We start from the raw sequence: 26,768 nt of genomic DNA, 5'->3' as shown, positions 1-26,768 counted from the left end.
TTCTTCTAATTGGCCTCAAGTAGGCTCTCTTTCATGCCTATCCTCAACATGTTAGATAAATGAAAGTGTACCATAACCATACAACATAGTTTGGGTTTAATGCTCCAAAGTCATGCTAAAGTGTACCAGCATCAGACGGCTGGTAAAAAGCCATGTGAAGAGGCTCTACTAAAGCCACAGACGTTCATCATGGCTTTTACCCTATCAAAGTCTAATCTGTTGGGGATTTCATGTGTGTTAACACAGCTACAAACGCAGAGAGCAAACACTTCGACAACAGTGCATAAATGTCTCGATATATTAAACAACCAGACAATAAATAACCTATTCAATTCCAGGGATTTGCATGAGAAATGGGAGTATTAGTGAACACAGACATCCTCAACATCTACTTTGAAAAGAAGACTGACTTCAAACATTATCCTGTGAGTGAGAGGAAAGGAGAAGAGAGCCAAGCCTGACAGAGAGAGAGCCATGTCTGCCTCTCAGTTTTTGGCATATCTGTGCACACAATACCATAGATTAGTACAGTGTCACCACAGATCTGCAATAAGCTAATTACTTAATTAGCTGACCCAATTCGAGAAGCTTCTTTTAGCATATTTACACATAACACATAGCTGTGATTCATGACGACTGGGTTTATTTACGGGGTTACAATTACGAGGGTGAAATAGAAAATGTTATGGTCAATAATGCTCCTTTCATGAAAGTTCTGTAAAATTACATTTGTGATCATGTAAAACATTTCCAGTCCATCACGTACTCATGATTGGAATGCTCAGACTACTTGATATGCGCAGCTACTTTACGTCCGCTATGCGTCAGTGTCGGTGTGTCCCTGTTGAAACAATTAAGTTGAATCTGGGAATGATTTCACTGCACTCGCAATAATTCTGGACAATGGAGCATGAGGGTTAAACATAAAAATAATTTTCTTATTAGGTTGAAATGGATTAATTTACATTTTCTCCTCGCATACTTTACATATACTGTATGATCTCTTGCACAGCGCAGGAAGGTTTGGGTAAAAGAGCACTATTTGTATAAGATGAACTCATCTATATGCTAATTCATTGGCATGTAGACCTGCTTCATTTCTCTGATTCATTCCTGTTTACCTATTAGCTGTTATAGATGCAATAGGAAATTGGAATATTAAAAACCAAAAAGCTGAGGGCTACAAAGCATTAGCAGTACATCACCTGTTATTATAGTCGTATTAGGGTGCCACTGTTGGCCTTTGTTTAAGCTGCGCCCAAGAGCCAGGCTCCAAGTGAGGTTTCGTAAATAAAATGAGCCATCCCTTTAGTTAAGTGGGACCTGGTGCACCTGACAAACCATAATGAGGTTTCAGATGTACCTAAGCCGAGACAATGTTTTATGGAAACGGGACCAAAGCCTGTCTTAATATGGAGCTAAGGTTTCTTTTCAGGGGGGGCAGTCAAACTTAGTGTCTCAAAGCAACTCTGTTACATGTGCTTAGAACTACTGTGCAAGTTGAATACAACTACCTTTACTAAAACGACACATGGCAACATCAACATGGGCTTATATGGGAGATGTGACAGATCATATTACAACCAGAGCCTAAATGCTAATGTAATTTCACATGAACTGGGCTTAAAGAGATCCAAATCGACCAGTCGCTGATACCCACTTCCGTTGTGTTTAAGAGGATGACAACCTCCCTCTTATTGTCTAAGTAATTCACCAAAATTGCCACTTACAGCCGCTCAGAGTCGTACGTTTCATCTTGGAGCTTCCTCTGGTCTTTGCTACTCATCCCATTCCGACTTCCTTCCCGAAAACGCCACCACTTCATTAACCTTGCCAAGCAAGAGATAAGACAGGCATTGCATCAAAGCAGTCTGCCCACAGAGAGAACAGAGCCCAGTCTCTCCACTACACAGCAGCCTTCACACACGCCCAAGCAGACACTACACAGACTCATGCGAAACTCACGAGCTTGTGTTCTAAACTATCTGTCACTCAGAGGCTGTCTGAGAAACTAACTACCATATATCCGTTATGTTTTAAACAGTATTGAGTGAGAAGTGTGTTTTTTGAAAGCAAGGTTAGCTTCCCACAATGCACTGTCCACAATTGGAGCACTGTCCAGAACACATCCAGGAGTCTGAAGGGAACATAACATATTGTACCATACTGTAGAGTACTCAGTTACACAGAAACACTGTCGATGTTGCATTGACCTCTGACCTTAGAGGCATGGACATGAAAGGAATGCTTGATGGAAAAGGCAGTGGAAAATAACTATTACCAAAATAAAGTAATTGGCTCTGACAGCAATAATTACTGTAGCAACATATTACAAATATTTACTAAAATAATTTACAAGACTTCTATTTCTACTACACGTTTGTTTCACTTAATCCCTCTGCCCACAATTTCTGAAAAAAAAATAAAGGGTAGAACATTTTCCTTTGGAGGAAACTGCAAATCCCTGTCTGGATTCTGTTAAAAGGCTTAAAATGTCACTAAATGCCAGGGCTGAGACTCCTGCTAACATGTAGGTCTTTAAGACAAGATGTTAAAGCGTTGAAAGTTACCTGAAATTGACGAGGTTAATATTCTTATCGCAAACTGAGGGGTTCTGTGAAAGTGGATATTGAAAAAAGGTAGACGGCACAGTAACCCTTCATATTAGAGGGTATCAAACAGGACTTATGCAGTGTAAACAGCAATTACTCATTGAATTGTTTATCATAGTCTTTAGATACTGGAATACAACAGCATAATTCAAAGAAATTAAATAACATGGAGAAGACATCACTATCTTCATATGGGGGTATTACTATTATATTACACCAACCAAACTGTTCTTGCATAGCAGACTGGAATTCAACAATAAAATCACTTAAAAACATCCCTTTATGGAACATCTGAAATGCCAAATATGTCCACAGATGCATCTCACTTATGATTAGCACACTTTCTGATATCAAAAGGACCAAAGGCCAAATTCTGTTCCTGGGTTTCTTTGGAGACCATCCTCTCTGGGTTTTCAGCCAAATGTGAATCGCAGGTAAAATACAGTGAAGTCCGTCATCCACGGAGCCAGCACATAGGCTGAGGAGAGTGAGACGTTCTGGCATCTATTAAGACTTACGTTATGTATATTGTGTTGGGAGGGGAATTTTACTGATCCATAAAACCAGCAGGAAAAGGATAAGTGTGAGAGTTTTATAAGACCCTGTGGTAAAGCAACTGCATTGCAGAATCTCTGTTAAGTTAAAAGTTGCTCTGGCGTTGAGCAGAAAGTCAGGAAGAATCCTGCATGCCCACTGATAACATGGTTGGATTAGGGATGTTTAAGGGAAGTGAAAATTATTCATTTGAGATGGATGAAAGCTGCACTTGTCAAGTCTACCAGTCATGTACTTTATATATTTAATTTCCAGTAGCCAGCACGCATAATTTCTCCTCAATGCAAATTTCTACACTGAAATTGTGAGCATATTTACCTCGGCTCGCTCAAAACGTTCTTACACAAAAAAAGTATTGTCTCTAAAAAATGAATTCTCCATTGAAGTCAAACAGTGAACAAAACAATGCGATTCGGATTGCTATATTGAGAAACTAATTTTACACATACATTTACAATTTAATGACTACACAAACTGTCATTTGAAAGTATGCTTTAAGATTAAATGAATGTGACGCAGTTTAGACCCTGGTTATAGCACATCTAATGACAACTTCTAGCACATGCTCAACTGTGTATAGTGTCTGTCAGTCCACTAAAAGGGTTGCAACTACTGTATGATAAGTCATAAAGTCTTTCCCTTTCACTTAGTGTTGGTCTTACAGCCTAGCAACTCATAGAACATTTCTCTCTGTACAAATATTATGATCTCTCTGATGAGAATTAAGTCTCCAGCCTGGATGGCCAATAAATTAGAGGCACGCTTCTCGTTTACTCATCAGAGCTAATGAGCCTGATAAAATTACCTCGAGGATCATAATTACAAGCTAGTGGCAGAGACTCTGGCACTCTGAATGAGTACAACACACACACACAGAAACACATTTTACACAGAGGGGTTTTTAAACACACAGGCCCTCAAATACTTACTGGTGCAATGTAACTATAGCAATTTAGGCTAAAATGATCAAATATAAATTACCCTAGATGGGTAGTGTACTTGATGTAAAACATGCAATACAATGTTCTTCTATGCCATAATATCTTGCGATCCTCCACATTGAGATTTACTGGTAAGAATACCTGTCTGTAGAGTATGGCACAAATCCATATAAAAAAATCATTTCAATTCATTGAATGTAAAACCCTGAATAAGTCAGTATAACATGTGTATTTTGTTAGAGCCAGTACAACACATTGCCACCCTTTCATAAAGATGAACCACTCCATCAGTAAAGGCATATTTTGATGGACAGCGTGGACACAAGAGCTCACCTCAGAGGATTTTGTTTCAGCACATTCACAGGACGAATTGTTTTACTTATGAATATTAATGTCCCTCTAATTTGAGGCCGTTGTTAATGCTTGTCGCTAGGAGCCTGGCAAATCAGGTCCCATTCCTGTTAAAACCATGTATTAGACACCCCCCTGACACTAAGCCCTCGCCTTTGATTCTTAATTGCAGAAGCGCAAGCATTTGCAGTAGATGGGGCGCAAAGCTTTAATTAACTCTATCACACGTATTCTGTCTTGACTGTCACCCACATCACGCATGGTGTACTGCACCAATACCATCCCCAGTTTCTCTCAGCTAGAAAGATGCCGTTCCAAGTTCATGATCACAATTTCATGCCTCTTCAATTGGGGATGTGTTTATAAGTAGCTGCAAATGTTGACGTGAACAAATTATCTTGATGCCTTCCCTAAAACCCACATTAAATGCAAAAAAGTATGTAGCTCTGAACAATAACTGAGTTTTGATACTTAAGTAGTGTCCCGGCATAGCTGGTCCAGAACCAAAACATGTTAGATGAGGACTGATCTGTACAGTAACAAAAAAAAAAAAAATCAGGCTGTAACTTTGTGCTTCTATGAGATAGAACTCAAGGATCAGTTAAGATTTTTCATTAGGAACTGAACAGTCTCTCACATGTGAAGAAATCAATTCAACATACATCCCCTACAGTTGAAGGAACATGTTAATTGAAACTATAAAACATCATGGCCGATAATTGCTTAAAGGCCAACTTAAACTTAAAAAGTTAGATACGAGTGCTTTCAAAAGAAAGGATGTTCAAATTATTTATTGGACAGCAAACTCATTTCAATGAAAAATATAAATACACATGTACAGATTCATTTAACATTCTTTCCAATTTTTTAAAGTCACGAGACACTGGGACCTGTGCATACCTCAAACAGCAGTTTCACAGATGACGCCAAATGCCAACAATGTTTACTTAAAACAATGCTTCAGCAGATCATTCTATACTAATGTATGTTTAATTAAACCAGGTTTAAGATTAAAAGCTCAATACAACCACTAGTCTATAAGCCTTTTCCTGTGCATAAGCTACTGCTCTACGTAAGCTTTCACAATGTTATTGCATCAGCAGAGTTGGAACTTTTTGCAGCATTTATAAAATTAGCAAAGAAATTAACTGTCTGTACTGTGGCGAATTGGATTCAGGTTCCTGCCTGGTTCCTATAAGGTAAAACCATGGTGCCACCTACAGCACGACAGGAGAAATACAGCCTTTAAAATGTGGCAGTGTAGAACACGCTGCTCACCACTTCACTGGTCTAGACAGATTCCACTCAAAATGTTACTGTTTGTAATAACATACTTTTTGGAAGCATAATAAAATACATTGGTATTAAAATAGACATACTGGAGCTAAAAACATCACTCAAAGGCACTCTTCTTTTGATACTAACTTCTTAAATCACAGTGATATGGATTCTCCTTCACCATTATCCGGTGCCACAACACCAGTTACATAATTTTGCATTTGACTCATTCTAACAGTGACTCTTGAACACCTCTTCACAACAATCCCAAACTAGATGTGTGGGGGGAAAAAAAGTTAAAGTTAAGCAAACCATGAGCTAAATTGTGATCTTAGATATACACCACACCTTACAAGGGACAAAAACAGCACCTTATGATCAGTCAAGTGTCATGAGACCCATCTCAAGAACAACTGAACACTAAATGAAGAGTGAAAGCCGGGAGTCTTCTCAAACAAAAAGCATTTCTAAATGAACCTTTGCGACGAAACCCCAACTTGATCTGATAAGTAGCTGAAAAAAAAGTTGGTCTTTGACCTTCAGATCTTTCAGGATGAGCAACAGACAATCTTGTTACTTATTAGCGCAACTCCAATACCAGCATGAACACAAGTTGGTGTACAGACGCACTTGAAAATATAAACCTTATTTAAATACGATCCAGACACATTGGAAAATGCATTCCCCCCCAGAGCAGGGTAGAACAATCAAAACACGGCGACCTTTTTAATACTTTTTCGTCTGAACAGCATTTTGAAGGACTTCCTCTTGATTTTGGATTTTTTAAGTCCTGTCCACCAGAACAGAGAAAATGACATTAAGGAACATCCCAGGGTTTACAGACAGTGGCATTTTAAAATACTCACCAAGAGTCTGCATCATTTCATTCAACTGCTGATCCTCTTCATCTTCCCTAAAATAGAGAACATGTTTAGGTTTTTCAAGTTACACATCCAGCTTGACCTCAGTGACCGCTTGAGACCATTGCAGATATTGAAATGCTCCTCACATTTAAAAAAGAAAATGGGTCACAACTAGAGGTCGACCGACTATGATTTTTCAACGCCGATACCGATTATTTGGAGGACCAAAAAAGCAGATACCGATTAATCGTCCGATTTTGTATTTATAATAACAATTACAACAATACTGAATGAACACTTATTTTAACTTAATATAATACATCAATAAAATAAATTTAGCCTCAAGTAAATAATGAAATATGTTCAATTTGGTTTAAATAATGCAAAAACAAAGTGTTGGAGAAGTAAAAGTGCAATACGTGCTATGTAAGAAAGCTAACGTTTCAGTTCCTTGCGCAGAACATATGAAAGCTGGTGGTTCCTTTTAAAACAAGTCTTCAATATCCCCAGGTAAGAAGTTTTAGGTTGTAGTTATTATAGGAATTATAGGAGTACTTCCCTCTATACCATTTGTATTTCATTAACCTTTGACTATTGGATGTTCTTATAGGCACTTTAGTATTGCCAGTAACAGTAAAGCTCCCGTCCCTCTCCTCGCTCCTCCCTGGGCTCGAACCAGCAACACAACGACAACAGCCACCATCAAAGCAGCGTTACCCATGCAGAGCAAGGGGAACAACCACTAGAAGGCTCAGAGCGAGTGATGTTTGAAACTATTAGCGCGCGCTAACTAGTTAGCCACTTCACTTTGGTTACACCAGCCTCATCTTGGGAGTTGATAGGCTTGAAGTCATAAACAACGCAATGCTTGACACACAACAAAGAACTGCTGGCAAAACGTACGAAAGTGCTGTTTGAATGAATGTTTATGCGCCTGCTTCTGCCTACCACCGCTCAGTCAGATACTGTATGCTCAGTCAGATTATATGCAACACAGGACACGCTAGATAATATCTAGTAATATAAACCATGTGTAGTTAACTAGTGATTATGATTGATTGTTTTTTTTATAAGATAAGTTTAATGCTAGCTTGCAACTTACCTTTGCTTACTGCATTCGCGTAACAGGCAGTCTCCTTGTGGAGTGCAACGAGAGAGAGAGGCAGGTCGTTATTGCGTTGGACTAGTTAACTGTAAGGTTGCAAGATTGGATCCCGAGCTGACAAGGTGAAAATCTGTCGTTCTGCCCCTGAATGAGGCAGTTAACCCACCGTTCCTAGGCAGTCATTGAAAATAAGAATGTGTTCTTAACTGACTTGCCTAGTAAAATAAAAGGTATATATATATATATATATATATATATATATATATATATATATATATATATATATATATATATATATATATATATATATATACACACACACACACACACACACACACAGCCTTGCGAAAGTATTCGGCCCCCTTGAACTTTGCGACCTTTTGCCACATTTCAGGCTTCAAACATAAAGATATAAAACTGTATTTTTTTTGTGAAGAATCAACAACAAGTGGGACATAATCATGAAGTGGAACGACATTTATTGAAATATCCAAACTTATTTAACAAATCAAAAACTGGGCGTGTGTGTGTGTATATATATATATTTTTTAATTAAAAATCGGCACCCAAAAATACCGATTTCCGATTGTTATGAATTTGAAATCGGCCCCAATTAATCGGCCATTCCGATTAATCGGTCGACCTCCAGTCACAACTCGCATCAAATTGTGCAAGCAATAAAGTTGCGCTAGTTCCCTACCTGAGCCTGTCTTCATCCAGTCCTTCTACAATGGCGTTTCTACAGTTCACAATCTCCATCAGCCTCTCCATCAGACTGCTCTCTCGCCGACGCTCCTCTGTCGACTTCAGATGATCTGTGACACCAGGGATAAGAAGACCTACGTTAGACATGGGAGCACTACACCACTACATGGGAGCACTACACCACTACATGGGAGCACTACACTACTACATGGTAGCACTACACTACAACATGGTAGCACTACACTACAACATGGTAGCACTACACTACAACATGGTAGCACTACACTACAACATGGTAGCACTACACTACAACATGGTAGCACTACACTACAACATGGTAGCACTACACTACAACATGGTAGCACTACACTACAACATGGTAGCACTACACTACAACATGGTAGCACTACACTACAACATGGTAGCTGCTGATCTGTTAGGGGGATGTAAAGTGAACAGTTGAGGTGCTGTGTGAACATTGTGCCTCCTACCTGGTTTCTCCAACAGTCTGCGCAGCTCACCCTCCACCCCAGGCTGCTGCTCCTCCAGGTCTTGAGTCTTAGCTCTGACAAATGCAATAAGTGATTTTTAAGCCATTGTAAACCCGAAATAGTGCAGATACATTTGGGTAACATTTAAACTTGACAAGTACTCACATGTACACAAGCTCCGACTCCCTCCTAATGCATGTCTGCTTCTTTTGGATCAGGTTGAACCAGTCAACCATCAGAGGGTCCATCAAAATGTCCCCCCTGCCCTCTGCAAAAGGCCAGTGAAGTTCATTGGCAATACATAAAAATAAATAACATCTATTTGTGCAGGACTTATGAACAAAATGAATCAGTGTTCCAGTCCAACATGCACATTGAGCCTTTGTCAGTGCCTAAGGGCTCTGGGTATACAAACACACCAGCCACAACCAATAGTACAAACTGGGCTGAGAGAGAGAAGAGTGTCCCATTAACTCCCCCTGCCTCCTATCAGCAGGACAGACAGGTGCATGTAAGGAGTGAGGGAGGGAGTAAAGCAGTGAACCGGATAATAATATTAATATAACTGTGCCCAGATGGTGACCTTGAGCAGAGCAATCAGGCCCCCCTACTGCTCCTGCTCTGTTTGCAGCCACAGCCAGTCTCTGGGGCTGGTCAGCTCTTCACCACCACCTCTCTATCACTCAAGGGAGATGGATAGTATCAGAGAGGGAGAAGGTGCCCTCATGTGGGCAGTGCCTGCCTCTCGCCTCATTGGGCCGTAGAGGAGGGAAATGGAACCTGTTCGCCAGTCACACCTCTCCCCTCCAGGCTGTGTGGGTTTGGATTCCTGTGTAAAGTCCCAGGTGGGCTGCAGGGATAACATGCTCACCATCAGAGCACAACTCAAAACTGAGAATAGTGGAGGGACTGGGCCATTTCAATTGAAGTACATTAATAAATATCTAATCATGAAGGCTGGTCTATTTGGAAGTTTACTTGGAAATAAACTTTGATAGAAGGGGAGAATCTCAATTGCACACTCTCCCCTTCTCAAAACCCATTGGAGAAGGTCAGAGGGGAGGGGCTTCTGGCTTTCTCATCCAACGGGTTGAGGAGGAGCAGGCAATTGAGATTCTCCCATGGTGTCCTTCAAAATCCTGTCCTGACAAAAGACCCAGTTAAGGTTGAAACATGGTCAGTCTTCTTTAACATAACTGTGTGCAGAAACACTTGTCATTTAAGTCCTTCAAAAGCCAGACCAGTCCCAAAACCAATAACTTAACTAAAACGAGAAAGTGTATGCAGAAGACCTCCCTCTCACTGGCAATCGCTATTAGTCAACATCAACAGAGGGAGGGACACTGGGAGTAAAGGGAAGTTCAATGGAAAGTACCTTCCTCACAGCTGCGAAGCCTCTTCTCCATCTCCACTCCCTTCCTCTCCAAGTCACCCAGGATGTCTCCAATCTCACACAGCTCCTTCACTATCTGGTCCATGGGGATGTGACGGGACTTACATTGAACAAAACAAAGAAAAACCCATGGTGTCAATTGCTAATCCTGTGTAATTATTTAACTGACATGAAAATATCATAAGAATGACATATTATCACATAGTAGAGCTTATCAGAGGAAATAACTATCCTAACATGCCACTCTTTATGTATGAGACAGAACTGATAACTTACCGAGGGTGACCTCATTTCAGACTGGGAGGTGTTTGTGGGTGACAAATACTTTCCATTTTTGGAGCCTAAGAGGTAGATAAAAGAGGATTATTACATATTTAATGGCTGACAATCAGGGAGCCATTGTCACACAAGACTTAACCTCGGAAAATAAACAAGCTAGGACATATATAAAAAAAAGATTAAAACATCAATGGTTGAGAATGTCTGGTAATAGAAAGTGAAGGCCCAGTCTAACCTGTGGAGCTCTGGCGAAGCGGTTTAGGAGATATAGGGGGAGAATTGCCATCCGTTGAGCCTAAAAAAAAAATGTAACAGATTAAACTGCAATATATAGATTACAAATATATTGTGGCAATGCAATCACTGAATGGAGTTCTTGTCTTTACCCGATCCTGCAAAGCTGTGGTGAGGCTTATTTGGAGTGGGAACCCTGTGCCAGACAGGAACCAGGGGAGGAGTGGACAACAGAGGAGTAGAATAATTACCATCTTTAGTACCTAGAAGGTGAAGCGCGATATAATTTAAAATCCCAACAAGTCTTTGAAAATGTTTAGGGTCTCAAATGATTGAGTAATCACTACTCTGCCAAGTATAGAGGATAATAAAAAGCATGTACCCAAGCCTCCAGAGCCGCAATGGGGCTGCTTGGGAGACGGAGCTCTGTGAGACACCGGGCCAGGTGGAGGAGGGTTGAAGGCAGGTGGGGGAATCGGAGGAGAGGTAGAGTGGATGTTGACGACGATACTAGTAGCAAAGGACTTCAAGATGGCTTCAGGTTTGGGTTGCTCAACAATGATCGCTTGGTTCTCAGAGTCAGAGGTCCTGGAGAAAGAGGGTGCATGTAAGGAGCAGGAAGATATTGGACTTTCCCCTGAAATCAACCATTTTGGATTGAACATACAGTAAGTAAAAAAAGAACATTCAGCCTCACCTTATATTTAGAAATAATGGAGGTGAGAAAACAGTGGAGGGGGTCATCAGGGGGAATTCTGGGAAACTAGTTAGTGGTGCACTAGGGTTCATGTCAGCCATAGCACTCCTTGGGACTTGTGAGGATGGGGGAGGAGAGTGGCTGCAATTTGAGCCAGTCAGCCATAACAGAGCAGGGCGAGGCAGGATGAATCCGCAGGCTGGAGGAGTGGATACATGAGACGCCCAACTGGTTAGCGCTCCAGATCAGATATATAATTGAATCTCTCACCCGGGTGACAATACCTGCCTTCCCTTTGTGTGGATGTACAGGATTAGAAAGAAAGTGGTTAATAAATAGATAACTGATGAGCAGTCCAAACTTACTTCAGTCCTGGTCCATTTTTAACAGGCTTGAGCTTTGATCGCCAGTTAACAGGAGCCTCTGCACGGTCTGCATTTACTGCCAAAGAAATACATTTTGAAAGGAGACTATTATTCAAGCTCATTATCAAATTCTACAACTCAATTTAGTGTTTAAAAAAAACATTAAAAAAAGAGGGCTAAACAAGCTGGGATGTGCAAATTAAAAAAGGATGTTAGTGAAGACTGCTAATGCACTAGAAGCTCATCTTATTTTCATGCTCTTAAAATAAACTTTTGTTAAACTGTATGGAAATGCTGTTCGCGGCTACACCCTTGTTTTAACAAGGTAATCGAAAGCGTTCCAGCTTTTGAAGTTTCCCTTATGACCCATTATAAAAACATGATCGTGATAAAAAAAGTTCTGAAAATGAAGTGGAATTGAAAAAGCTTGCCTTTGATGGTGGAGGATACGGTTGTTGGTCTGGCGCTGGCTTTGTTGACAGTGTTAAGCAATTCCTTATTGCTGGTGAAGAGTTGTCCTGCTGTGCCTGGCCCACATTCAGCCTGCTTCCAGCTGGGGAGGTCATCTGAGTTTACCATATCTCCAAACCTGGGAAGCAATACTATCACCATTAGGTTTGGAAATGTACATTTAATATTAGCTGACATCCACAAAATGAGATGAACTGTGCACACTTGAAGACTAAAAGCCTGTAGGTAAACACATAAGCCTTTTCTCACCTCCTTTCTGCTGGTCGGATAACAAAGTATCTGGTGTTATTGTTGTTGCAGTTCGCCTCAACTAGTTTCTTGGTAATGACGGCCCTGGCTCGGTTCTTCTCTTCCTCAGGACTCAGGGGCACCCTCGGCAGTACCGAGGGCTTCTGGCTGCTGGAGGGGGCCTCTGGGGTGGAGGAAGATGACTGGAAGAACCTCTGCCGTGCTGCCTGGGTTCTCTGGGCCGAGCTGGTCCATGGTTGGGGAGCTGGGGTGGTGGTCTCCACGGGCTTCAAGACACCCTTGATGGGAGTCAAAGGCACAGAGGTGGGGCGGGACACAGACTGGACTCTGCTGGTGTCACTTTTGAATTCAACGTTGGCACTTGGGCATCCGGTCTGGATGACAACCCCAGAGGGAGGCTTGTTGTAGTCATTCTTGGTGTTCTGGTGGTCATTACAGATGAAGCAACCTGGCTCCTTCCCTGGTTTATAGGCCCCAGCCAGGAGGACGTTGGAGCATTCACTGCACCTGGTGAAAGGTGCAACAAAGGTATCAACATGTTTTAACCATAATGATGGAGCTGCTGTCTGTTTAAAGCGGAGATTTACTTGAAGCAGCTCCTGTGGTAAAGCTTCCCATCGATGAAGTGCCGTTGGACCAGATGAACGTGGCATTTGCACACAACACATTTACTGCTGAGAGTGCCCGTCTTATTGGAGCTCTCCACCAATACATCTGTCTTCTGTGGAGGGGAGAGAGAACAATTAAGCGTTTGTCATGTACTCATGTAAAAAAAATTTTTTTTTTTAAGTCTGTCAACTGCATTTATTTTCAGCAAAAATGTCATGTTCATATAAATATTTACACAAGATTCAACAACTGAGACATACTGAACAAGTTCCACAGACATGTGACTAACAGAAATGAAATGTGTCCCTGAACAAAGGGGGGGTGGGTCAAAAGTAAGTCAGTATCTGGTGTGGCCACCAGCTGCATTAAGTACTGCAGTGCATCTCCTCATGGACTGCACCAGCTTTACCAGTTCTTGCTGTGAGATGTTACCCCACTCTTCCACCTAGGCACCTGCAAGTTCACAGACATTTCTGGGGGGGGGGGGGGGGGGGGCTAGCCCTCACCCTCCGATCCAACAGATCTCAGACAAGGTCCGGGCTCTTCGCTGGCCATGGCAGAACACTGCCATTCCTGTCTTGCAGGAAATCACACACAGAACAAGCCATATGGCTGGTGGCATTGTCATGCTGGAGGGTCATGTCAAAATGAGCCTGCGGGAAGGGTACCACATGAGGTAGGTGGAGGCCTTCCCTGTAACTAATGCACAGCGTTGAGATATGCCTGCAATGACAAGCTCAGTCCTATGATGCTGTGACACACCGCCCCAGACCATGAAGGACCTTCTACCAAATCACTCCCGCTTTAGAGTACAGGCCTTGGTGTAACACTCATTCCTTCGACGATAACCTCAAACTCAACCCCAACCATCACCCCTGGTGAGACAAAACAGTCAGTGAAGAGCACTTTTTGCCAGTCCTGTCTGGTCCAGCAACGGTGGTTTGTGCCCATAGGCAACGTTGTTGACGGTGATGTCTGGTGAGGACCTGCCTTACTACAACAGGCCTACAAATCCTCAGTTCAGCCTATTGCGGACAGTCTGAGCACTGATGGAGGGATTGTGCATTCCCGGTGTAACTTGGGCAGTTGTTGCCATCCTGTACCTGTCCCGCAGGTGTGATGTTCGGATATACCGATATTGTTACACGTGGTCGGCCACTGCGAGGACGATCCTGTCTCCCTGTAGCGCCGTCTTAGACGTCTCACAGTACGGACAATGCAATTTATTGCCCTTGCCACACCTGCAGTCCTCATGCGTCCTTGCAGCATGCCTAAGGCACGTTCACACAGATGAGCAGGGACGCTGGGCATCTTTAGTTTGGTGTTTTTCCAGTCAATAGAAAGGCCTCTTTAGTGTCCTAAGTTTTCATAACTGTGACCTTAATTGTCTACCATCTGTAAGCTGTTAGTGTCTATACGACCGTTCCACAGGTGCATGTTGATTAATTGTTTATAATTCATTGAACGAGCATGGGAAACAGTGTTTAAACTGTTTACAATGAAGATCTGTGAAGTTCTTTGAAAGACAGGGTCCTGAAAAAGGGACGTTTCTTTTTTTGCTGGGTTTAGATACATTACATGACCAAAGGTATGTGGACACCTACTCATCAAACATCTCATTCCAAAATCATGGGCATTCATTTGGAGTTGGTCCCCCCTTTACTGCTATAACAGCCTCCACTCTTCTGGGAAGGCTTTCCACTACATGTTGGAACACTGCTGCAGGAACTTGCTTCCATTCAGCCACAACAGCATTAGTGAGTTCGGGCACTGATGTTGGAAATGAGGCCTGGCTCACAGTTGGCAGGCCAATTCATCCCAAAGGTGTTAGATGGAGTTAAGGTCAGGGGTCTGTGTCAACAAAACAAAGGAGATGATCATGGACTTCAGAAAACAGCAGACGGAGCACCCCCCTATCCACATCGACAGGACAGCAGTGGAGAAGGTGGAAAGCTTTAAGTTACTTGGCGTACACATCACGGACAAACTTAAAAATGGTCCACCCACACAGACAGCGTGGTGAAGGCGCAACAGCGCCTCTTCAACCTCAGGAGGCTGAAGAAATTTGCCTCGTCATTCAAACTTTTACAGATGCACAATCGAGAGAATCCTGTCGGGCTGTATCACCGCCTGGAACAGCAACTGCTCCACCCACAACCGTAAGGCTCTCAAGAGGGTAGTGAGGTCTGCACAGCGCATCACTGGGGGCAAACTACCTGCCCTCCAGGACACCTACACCACCCGATGTCACAGGAAGGCCATAAAGATCATCAAGGACAACAACCACCCGAGCCACTGTCTGTTCACCCCGCTATCATCCAGAAGGCGAGGTCAGTACAGGTGCATCAAAGAGGGGACAGAGAGACTGAAAAACAGCTTCTAACAGCCATCACTAACATTGAGTGGCTGCTGCCAACATACGGACTCAAATCTCTAGCCACTTTAATAACTAAAAATGGGATGTAATAAATGTATCACTAGTCATTTTAAACAATGCCACTTTATATTATGTTTACATACCCTACATTACACATCTCATATGTATATACTGTACCATCTACTGCATCTTACCTATGCCGTTCGGACATCAATGTATTTATATGTACATATTCTTATTCATTCCCTTACACTTGTGTGTGTGTGTATAGATAAGGTAGTGTTTGTGAAATTGTTAGATTACTGCATGGTCAGAACTAGAAGCACAAGCATTTCACTACACTCGCATTAACATCTGCTAACCATGTGTATGTGACCAATAAAATGTTGATTTGATTTTGATTTGTCACTCCAGAGAAAGCATTTCCACTGCTCCAGAGTCCAATGGTGGCGAGCATTACACCACTCGAGCCAACGCTTGGCATTGCGATCTTAAGCTTGTGGCCGCTCGGCCATGTAAACCCATTTCATGAAGCTTCTGACAAACAGTTATTGTGCTGATGTTGCTTCCAGAGGCAGTTTGGAACTCGGTCGTGAGCGTTGCAACAGAGGACAGATGATTTTTACACACTACAGCGGTCCCGTTCTGTGAGCTTGTGTGGCTGACTACATCGCAGCTGAGCCGTTGTTGCTCCTTGGCGTTTCCGCTTCATAATAACAGCACTTACAGTTGACTGGGGCAGCTCTAGCAGGGCAGACAATTTATGACTTGACGTGTTGGAAAGGTGGAATCCTATGAAGGTGCCACGTTGAAAGTCACTGAGCTCTGCAGTAAGGCCATTCCACTGCCAATATTTGTCTACAGAGATTGCATAGCTGTGTGCTTGAATTTATACACTTGTCAGCAACGGGTGTGGCTGAAATAGCCGAATCCACTAATTTGAAGGGGTGTCCACATACTTTTGTATATATAGCGTACATTCAGTAGTTCACCAAAATGTATACCTGTCCAACATCTGATAAGTTTTTTTTTTTTTTAAGACATTAGAGACATGTGTACTCCTCTAACCTGAACAGCAGCTCTGGTTGCTTTGGGGGAGGTTTTCACCATGAGAGAGGAAGGAGGTGGACAATTCTCTATGACCATTTTATACACCATGGTTTTGGCCACCACCGGGAGGTTCTTCTTTCCACGTGGCTCCTCCTTGGAGCCCTCTGCTGGTCTTTTCACAGCACCCACCCCTCCAACTGGAAAAAACAACATTGGCCATCAGAAAGCAGAGGGTTGAGCCACAATACTCTAGTCTACAATACCTGAACCAATAGCTCAGTAGAGATGCTTTGTGCATGTGAAACTGAAATAATTTGGATATACAACATCTTATAAACCAATAACCATAAACAATTTGAAAAAAACATTTGCCAAGTTTTCACCCGAATGAACACAACATGACACCTGTGTACTTTACACAATCACCTTAAGTAACACCTCACCAGGAAAGGAAATACTTATAGTGCAACATATAGGCTAGTGCTCCAATGTAACAAAGCTGCCTCAAGTCAGACAGTCTTACTAGGGTTGCGCCCGTGGAAGTAGTTGTAGTACTGGGAGATGTAGGTGAGGACGCTCAGTCGGTCTGGGATCCTCAGGGCCACCATGTCCTCTGCATCCAGCAGAGCAGCGATCCCCAGCTTGTCCTCTGCAACCCGGAAAGCCTGAATTTAAAATAAAACACTTGTTTTAATAACCAACCATAAAGCCATAGAGAGCCAAAAATTAGAGGGGTCAGGTATATTGGAGTACCCCCTAGTAAGCAGAACACATAACGGTTCGTAAAAATGTACAAGATTTGCTTTGTAAATGTTTTTAAAAAAGCTGAGGTAGTAAGGAGAAAATCGTACATAATTTGAATAACACTTTCCCAATGTTCTGGAGGGTTTCTTAATATACAAAGCAGCTACTTAATTTAACTGTAAACAAGCCAGACAAAATGGTCTCTTCAGAAATAGAAAATCGTAAAGTCCAGCCAGCAGCTGTTTGTGGCCCCATGCTGGGGAGGTCTGGACAGGGGGTGAATAATGAATAGCACATTTCCTGTGCACACTCAGCCCTGGGAAGAAGGAGGGAGAACGGGGCATTGTTCAGGATCAACCTGGACGTGCTCATTAAAATGTTAAAGTACAGCCTTGCAGAACGGCATATCCGTTCATGTTGGAGGAGAATAGCCAAACAACTTCTACATTTGAGATTCTCTGTATAATAGTAACGGAATTGGCAATTGTTGCTGTACCGTAACGAAATAGAGTCTGGACAAGACAAATGCATATTTGTAGTCTGCAGTGACAGATATACCCACCACAGAGAGAAACCTGAGACACATGAAGGACTGGGACCTCCTTGTCATGAAATACAGAGGACTACTATCAATGTGTATAGGAATACCTCAGACTAAAAATAAATAGCTACACAAAATGAGTGTTTGGACTCCACCATGGGGGAATTCCTTCCTAGCTGGTTGGTCAAATAGACTAGCGTTAGTAAAACAGAGAGAAAAAATAAAATACTGGTTTAAAACACGTTCTTATGCAACATGCCAAGCACTGTTGTCTCACCATACTGTCTAACATTTGTAAATTGACCTTTTTCATGCGGATCGAGTAGCCCACGGATAACAGTAAGCCTCATTCATAATGAATAACCCAGGGAGTCTCTTCTGGTACTCAGGTTCTTAAACAGACGCTGTGGGGGATCGGCACGACTAGCAGCTAGTGTTTTGCAACAGATCCTGGAGTGCATAGAACACTATGAGGTCTGTAATCCTCAAACTGAGGAAACCAGCACAGAGAGAATGACTAAATTATGGACAAGTTGCAGCTGCTTGACTCATTCTTATCCCAACACACTTCCTGGTGTGAAGGAAATAGGGTGGGGGGGGGGGGGGGGGGGGGGGGGGGGGGGGGGGGGACGACAAAAGAGTTGGTCAAATAATTCCACAAAGAGTAAGCTGGCATCTGTCAAAGTATCAATATAAATGAGTGTAACTAGCCAAAGTCACTACCAAGTGAATTGTTTACATAGTGTAAGACTGACTTGACACACTCCATGCAACTCGCAGATGACATTCTCCTCACAATAAAACAGCAACATGGGACAGACCTTGCATAGCACCCCTAGCAGAGATGGTTTCCCAAACTACAGTTGGTATTTGAATAACCTTGCCTGGGACATGAAATCCTAGGAATAAATTTTGTCCAGTTATCAACTGGGAAAGACGTTCTGCATTTGGCCATTGCGTTTACATACTATGCATACTACAAGCTATGCATGCTACAAGCAATAAGTCACATTTATGGTGAGCCATCATTCTTTTCACGAGTTGCATTTAACATCACCCTTCAGAGCAAAACTTGTTTGCCCCAGTTCAAGAGACAAACCTCTGAGATATATAGCAAAATAACCATGAATTGACTTGTGCACAATTCCAGTCCTTTGGAGACTTCGCTAATAAAAATAGGCCTGAATGTTACAAAGGACTTGATGCATTTCTAACAATGCAATCCCCTCAAACACAAACCAACTGACTTTCTGATAAGATGGTCAAACAGTTCAGTATGGTCATGTCAATGTACAACCTTTAACTGTGATGATGTTACATGCATAAATAGACAGTAAATCTTACCAAGTTGTTGTTGTCAAAAATATCCTCTTTATTCAAGGAGTCGTAGTCTCTGAATATAGAACACAGAGAAATGAATAATTCACATTGTGGAGGTTGATCAAAGGTTATTCTCAAGTGAATTTGGGTGACTAACTGCCCTGTTCAAGGAAAATAACCAGGTTTCTGGGATACATCAAAAATAATATTCTAGTCCACTAGTTCAGCAATAAATCTTGTGGGAATGGTTATGCTGTGAGGTTTCTTTGTTTGCCTAGATAAATAGGTTAAATAAAAGTTTAAAAAAATATCAACCAAATTTTGTCAATACTTTGGCTAAAAGGACGCTGGAGAGGGGGGATTCCCGCCACCATTGTTAGACAGGAAGCCACTGGGAACACTTCAAAATAAATAGAACATGATCACAAATATCACTTTATTTCTATTATATGTAGTGTTCGAGGGATTACATTAGGCCTAACGTTACATGACAACATTACTTAAACAAAAAAAAAAAAAAAAAACATTATTTGAAGCTATAGCCTAAGCTACTAAATGTGTTTGCAAAGTAGAAGACAAAATGACAAAAAACATTAACTGTTTGGTTATGATAAGGTACGTCGACAGTAGGCCAAGGTTTCCCAAACTCGGTAACGTTGCACGTTTTGGTTTTCGCCCTAACATTACACAGCTGATTCAAATCAGGTAATCAAGCTTTGATCATCGGAATCAGCTGTATACTGTTATGGCAACAAACAAAAAAAAGTGCACAGAGTTTGAGAAACGCCGAGGTCGGTTATTCGTAATATGATTCAAAATATTACAAGTTTTAACTGTAACGTTAAAGCTAACAGCAAATGCCCATCGAAGTGTTTGGACCTATTGATTGTTTCCAGCTGGTAATGATTTGTTGCACCTGTAACCATTCCGTTGAACATCAATTCTCCACCCAAATCTATATTTTAAGTCATTATAATGCTTACATTAGGTCCGGTCTGTATTTATGGATAAGCGCACAGAACGCCAACCCGTCCCTAAAAGAAGTTGTCATGTTGATGATAGCCACATCTCGGTACCCATTGCACTGAAGTTTGCACCACTGTTGAAGCGCCTTGATGGCAGCCATCCTTCCCGGAGCGCGTCCTGTCAAATAAATGACTTCCGAAAAAAATATATACCAAAGAGAAGTATGCAACCAGTGGGTGTTATGTCTTATTTCAGGTGAGTGCAGGTAGTAGAAAGCAAGATACCGATTACCAAGAAAGAAAAGCCAGTTCAAACTGTTCAGTGTTCAATCATCAGCTGATGCTCGCGACTGATACGCTACCATTGCATACCTCATGAAAAAGTATATTGGCGTGACGCAAGGGGGCGAGGCTCTGGTTCAGTAGCCTAGTTAACGCTGTTAATTACCATTTTACACCGTGACATAATTGCATTTAATAATAATCATAGTGTGGCAATTAATCGGTAATTTTTAGTGTCTGTCCGGTTATTAAATATTCATTTGCATTATGTCCTGAATAGTCTATTTCAGAGAGGTAATAATTGGCATAAAAGTATATAATATCAATGTTTACACTATTGTTGAAGTCTGTGTGGTTTTAATATCAATAGTTTTCATGGACAAAATGGGCTATAGGCCTACATTAACGCACTAATGAGCAGACGTTAGTGTTGAAGCCTTAATGAGCAACTCAATTAGGCTATGAATACAAAGGATTCGGCTGAGCCCTTGTTTGCTCATTTGCATATGGGTTATTTGCATATGGGGCATTTTCATTCGAAAAACCAATGATACATATTTTAAGTTACAAGTTACAAACTCAGAAGAGGCTTAAGGTCTCCATTAAACGAATTAATCCAGACCCACATACCCATTTTGGGTCACCAATGGTGGTTTCAAATTTGAACCAAATGAGATGGGCCCAAATGAAGATTGGACAACAATCCAGAACAATTTGAGTGTGTCTGAAATTTGAGTAACATAGGAGAAACTGACCCACCAAGAACTCGACAACCTCAACTAGATGCATAACCTACAAAGAGATTAGATGGACATTGATATATTTACACACAGCAAAAAACAACATTTACTTGGTGTAAATAATACAAGTAGCCTAATATATAGTAGGAACAACATACCAATAAAATAAAACAAAATACATTGGGAAAAACTTGTGTAGTAACACTGCAATTACACTAAAACGTTTTATTAACATGTTTTTTTATATATTAATTGTTTTAACATAATAGCAAAATATTTGTTACCAGACCTTGAAATCTACAGAATATAAAGATATGGATAGTTGAATTATTACTGAAGCAAATGCACACTGGCAATAAATATGTGGCTGACAATGAATATACAATAATGATTGAGTAAAGGAAGGACAGTTATGATAATACCTATGGGGTTTTCTCGTTTGGGAAAAAGAACGTCCTCCGTCCTCTCTCCTCCATGACCAGGAAACCGATAAGTGGTCAAGTCATTATTGGCAAACGAAAGTGTCCTCCCCTTCTCGATAGCCAATTTTCATCAAGGATATTCATGTGTATCCTACCGCGGAAGTTTTGAAATCTTCCACACCCCCTTGGAATCAGCTTTTGTTTTGTCAGAGGAGAAAAACATGCACACGTTTAAAAACAATATGCTACTTATTGTTTGTTTTATCTACAAAATCTCTTGCACAATTAACTTAATTTGTTTTGATCACTTTACACTTATTTTGGGATCCACCCCAGTAAACGTAATTTTCCTAATGACGAGTGAGTGGAGAAGGACCGTATAATTTCAATTAAGCGCATTTCCACCCACGTTCACTCCTCGCCGACTGTCCTCGATTCACTTTTTCCTTTATCAAAGGAGGCAAGAGAGGACGGAGGAGGTGAGCAAATCAAATTGATAAAAGGCCCATGAATGGAGAAGAGATTCCATTACCAGAGGGGGGCACTGTTAGACTACAGAGAGACTTTTGAAAACATACCCTGGGCATAAGTGACATAGGCGCTTGACCCACGGCCTTTATGGTACCCCCAACTAAAAAAAATTAGTCGGGGACTCAACTTAATGTTGAGCTTCAGAATAGGATAATACACAAGGTGCAATGTCGTGCATTTTGCATTAGCAGTTTTCCTCTTGCTATGTCAGTCACTCAATTAGCTCGTCAGGTAGCATTTTTTAGATTGGTAAATTAGTCTACCTGGCTATCTAAACTTGTAGTAATTACCTACCGGGCATGAAGGGCATGTGTGCATGAGCCCCCTTTGATTTGGTTAGTCACTCTCAATCAGATATCATATTAACATGCTATAAGTCATGGCAAAATATGTAGAATTTCAGTAAATATTCTGTACAACTGCACATTTTTCTCTCTGCGCCATGGCAAAATGTGTAGAATTGCAGGAAATTAAATTTAAAACTTTAAATGTTTCTCTCTGCTGTCAAGAGGCTAAGGCCGGCCCTGCACTCAAGATTTACATTCTCCATTCATTAAAATCCTTCCAACTCCCTAGTCATATCCCCAGATTCTGCATTGGAATTTGCAGTGACCTTGGCAAAGTGGTGTCATATCCCATGTTTCTTCCACAGAACTAAAGGCTGTTCATGTCATACAGGAGATTGGCCATACAAAAAAGGCCAACGTCTAAGCCCGAAGGAAGTGCTCTGACTGTGAGGCTGAAAATCCATTAGACTTGGAACAGCTGCTCTTTCCATGCTCTGAAAATCAACATAATACAGTTTAGTAGGACAAATAGTGCCACCTCTGGAAAAGTAGTGATAATATACAGGCTATTCTTATAGTCCCATCCTGTAAATATGTTTTAGCCGACTGTACTTTTTTTAACATCGATATACGGTATAGCTCAAGACGATACAATATGTGAGTCGTCTTAATATACATTTCAACAATACCTATAAAAAATACAAACAGTGATAGCCTCTCTGATGTATTTAAATGACAGCACTGTTGTAAAAAGTTAATCTTTCTCAGCAAAAAACAACATGTATTTGCCTCTTAATCTTCAGAAAGCGTTCCTGTCATTGGGGCCAGTCATTTTTCAGCCACTTCCATTGTTTCCTACGAGGGCCTGTGGCAGCACGCAGACATCCTGCCTCTCGGTCTGCAGTGAAGGTAATAGGATAGCCCCGGCCAGGGTTGGGCTTGTCATCGATGAGATCATTGAGAAGTCATCAGAGCGTTTCCTGTTTTAATTTGACCCTAATCTGATGGCTAATGTAAGAGCATTTAGTCACCAGTAATACAGAAGAATATCTAAAGACCCTGGGGTGATGGATGAAGATCAGGACTGCATATCTGAGTTTTACATGTTTTATGTACATATTTATTTAGGTGTGAAAAACCATGAATGTATTAAATTAAGAATTTATTCTGAATTGACTCACCTGGATAAATAAAGGTTCAATAAAATGAACCACCTCAGTGGGGAATGTGAAACGATAACAATGACATCTTTGTCTCATGTGTTCAAGAGTTCAAGATAGTGAATGATAGAAACTGAAATTGTTCAGCCAAAGTATAAAGAAACATTAAGGATAAAATGTTAAGATGTTACTATGGATATACTATATATTTATAAGATGTTACTATGGATATACTATATATTTATAAGATGTTGTTATGGAAATACTATATATTCATAAGATGTTATTATGGATATACTATATATTTATATGATGTTACCATGGATATACTATATATTTATAAGATGTTGCTATGGATAACCTATATATTTATAAGATGTTGCTATGGATAACCTATATATTTATAGGATGTTGCTATGGATAACCTATATATTTATAAGATGTTGCTATGGATAACCTATATATTTATAGGATGTTGCTATGGATAACCTATATATTTATAAGATGTTGCTATGGATAACCTATATATTTATAAGATGTTGCTATGGATATACTATATATTTATAAGATGTTGCTATGGATAACCTATATATTTATAAGATGTTGCTGTGGATATACTATATATTTATAAGACGTTTATTCTATACATTTATAAGATGTTACTATGGATATACTATACATTTATAAGATGTTACTATGGATATACTATATATTCACCTCATCCTAGTCTGAGCATTTAAAATACACGTTTAGCGTGATTGTTGATAGAAAAATATGTCCAGTACAGAAAAATAATGGCATTTCAAAACACAATCATTTTTTTTAATACTAAACAAAAAATCAGCACCTTTTGTAAATGTTAGTTCATATCCTCATTGAATAACAGAATGAATAAAACCAAGGATGGGGTATTTAGGCAAGTTGCCTCAACCATGATGAGGTCTTAGGGACCTGTTTGCAAAAGCCATGCAGAGAGAAAGAGCCATATCAGTTGCTCTCTCTGTCATCAGTGTTCTGTGTTTGTGTCTGCAGTGCTGATGTCTCTCCTCCTCCTGACCTGGCCACAGTGCTATGGATCTCAGCCTCGTGCTCCCTGGCCTTGGCCCTCAGCTTGGCAATGCTACAGCAGCGGAACTCTTCTGGACTGGGCCCCTCCATCCCCTCCCATTCCCCTGCTGGCCCCTGAATCATACCCTGTATGGGGGTGGTCATCACAGCAGAACGAGGTACTTTAGTCCAGGGATAGCTTCCTTTGTCCTGCCTCCTCTCCCAGTGCTCGCTGTCAGAGCTCTCTAGCTCCGGTAAGCTCTTGTTGGGTTTGTCTGTTGTTGTGTCCTCGGCATTGTCCTTCCTGGGAAAGGGCTCTCCTAGCTGGCCCTGCAACTTCAGCTGCCTCCGCATCTTAGCCCGGCGATTCTGAAACCACACCTGGTGAAAATGGAACCAATGTAATATGTAGTATATGAGAGAGTGAAATCTCTTACAATGCAAAACATTCGTTTTGAAAAATGTTTCAGTATCCACTAGATTTAACAGTTTTTTTGATGTATTCATAAACAAATATATATATATATATATATATATATATATATATATATATATATATATATATATATATATATATATATATATATAAAATACAGTAACATTGTGGCATGAAAGCTGATAGAAACAAAGATGGCTTCTAGAAATCAGTGTTCATGCATTAGTGACAATGGTTTGGAATGAAGAGGGTGTTGGGACCGTACCTGCACTCTGGCCTCGATGAGGTCCAGTCTGAGGGCCAGAGCTTCCCTCATGAAGACGTCAGGGTAGTGGGTGTTCTCAAAGGTCTTCTCTAGCTCCTCCAGCTGCCAGCTGCTGTAGTTGGCCCGCGCACGACGCTGCTTCACTGGCCTCTGTTCATCTGGAAAGCACAGCACAACCACCAATTACACAATCGCCAACGGTTGACAAGGAACTAATGGCTCTAGATTGGATAATTAGCGCCGCCGTTCATTAGGCCCTCTTTAACCGTGCTTGATAATTGATTGTTTGTTAGGAGCTGTTAGGAAAATCTTTTGTAAACATTTACACTGCCATTAGACAGTGCTCAATGAGTCTCTATGAGAAAACACATTCCACCAACTAATAAGCCAACACGTATCTGTAATAAATTGTCACACATGAATGTAAATATCCATGTGCTCTCCAAAGTTACAGTAATTCTGACATTCTAAAGGCAGACTGTTGGTTGGAACTCACCCATGCTGGCCGTGAACTGCCCCATCCCAGCTGCCTGTGTGGCCAGGAACAGAGACTCTTTGCGGTGCTCTGGTTGCAAGTAACTCCGCAGGGACTCATAGCTGATCAGGGGCCCAGGGATCAGGATCTGTGGAGGGGAGCCCAGTCTGGTGGGGAACGCAGGGAACAAGTGAGCTGCGGAGGAGTGGAAGACTGCAGGTAGAAGAGTGGAGACCAGCTGCCCAGGGCCAAACATTATCCAAAAGCTCTTAGAGGAGTCCCGAGTCTTAAGTGTCAATCCACTGGTATAAAGGGAACAGTCTGATACCAAAACAATGGGACGTATCTCAGGAGCACTTCACAACATCAGACTAAACATTCTTGTTGAGGTTGGCACAAGATGGAGCAGAGCCAAGTCTTGAGGCTTCTTTACCACAGTGAAATCAGATAGGGCTGTTAATGAAGTACATCACCAGATCCAGAAGGAAAGGAATCACAGAATCTTCCACCATCAATTCTGAGGGATGAATTGCAGTCATCAGCCATACACTGACTCTCGATCCAGAAGGCTACCTAAGATGAAGGTTGAATTGGAGACTCAGGAGGAGTTCAGGTGAGATGCAGGTGATGGGTGGGGAGGCGAGAGAGGACTGCACTCAGCAGGTAAGGGGGTCTCACCTTAGTCTGGTGAGGTTCTCTCTCCTATCCTGCTGTTCCCCCCTCCTTCCTTAGCAGTCACATGACTCACAGTGGGCCCAGACTGACTCCTGGGTGTGAGAGAGAGGGCTGGGCTTCAGAGAAATGGAGACAGGAATGTGAATCTGACCCATGATCCATCTCCAGGTAGATTTTCACACCACGGTATCATTCAATCAAAGTCCATTTAGAAACACAATGTACACTTTATCTTCTTCAACACACCAATCCC

The 26,768-nt window shown here is 41.4% G+C and overlaps 2 protein-coding genes across 7 annotated transcripts; both read right to left on the bottom strand.

Annotated features, from left to right (window-relative positions):
• Positions 1-5,234: 5,234 nt before the first annotated feature.
• On the bottom strand, positions 5,235-20,590 carry micall2a (mical-like 2a). Of its 6 annotated transcripts, XR_016485263.1 has the most exons (20): positions 20,214-20,590; positions 19,255-19,303; positions 17,149-17,290; positions 16,644-16,822; positions 13,177-13,310; positions 12,590-13,096; positions 12,301-12,458; positions 11,870-11,945; positions 11,505-11,703; positions 11,190-11,395; positions 10,960-11,070; positions 10,809-10,868; positions 10,571-10,635; positions 10,277-10,394; positions 9,067-9,169; positions 8,902-8,975; positions 8,406-8,520; positions 7,703-7,736; positions 6,604-6,650; positions 5,235-6,527 (listed from the first exon to the last, which is right to left on the bottom strand). XR_016485263.1 is itself a non-coding variant. In XM_021624939.3 (18 exons), the coding sequence occupies exons 1-18, from the start codon at positions 20,354-20,356 to the stop codon at positions 6,445-6,447; spliced, it is 2,370 nt and encodes a 789-aa protein (XP_021480614.3). In that variant the 5' UTR covers positions 20,357-20,590; the 3' UTR covers positions 5,235-6,444. The 6 variants fall into 6 exon arrangements, 1 of the variants encoding a protein (XP_021480614.3); XR_016485262.1 differs by lacking the exon at positions 7,703-7,736; XR_002475706.3 differs by lacking the exon at positions 11,505-11,703.
• A 3,827-nt stretch (positions 20,591-24,417) lies between these two features.
• Positions 24,418-26,526, bottom strand: LOC110538241 (visual system homeobox 2-like). The gene is made up of 3 exons (XM_021624938.3): positions 25,862-26,526; positions 25,366-25,523; positions 24,418-25,045 (listed from the first exon to the last, which is right to left on the bottom strand). The coding sequence occupies exons 1-3, from the start codon at positions 26,094-26,096 to the stop codon at positions 24,605-24,607; spliced, it is 834 nt and encodes a 277-aa protein (XP_021480613.2). The 5' UTR covers positions 26,097-26,526; the 3' UTR covers positions 24,418-24,604.
• Between the last annotated feature and the right edge of the window lie 242 nt (positions 26,527-26,768).

The sequence above is a fragment of the Oncorhynchus mykiss genome, chromosome 12 (assembly GCF_057628025.1).
Source record: "Oncorhynchus mykiss isolate SJ-2025 chromosome 12, ASM5762802v1, whole genome shotgun sequence".
Classification (NCBI taxonomy): Eukaryota; Metazoa; Chordata; class Actinopteri; order Salmoniformes; family Salmonidae; genus Oncorhynchus; species Oncorhynchus mykiss.
Note: the sequence above shows the minus strand (reverse complement) of the source record. Positions and strands in the feature narration are given on the sequence as shown.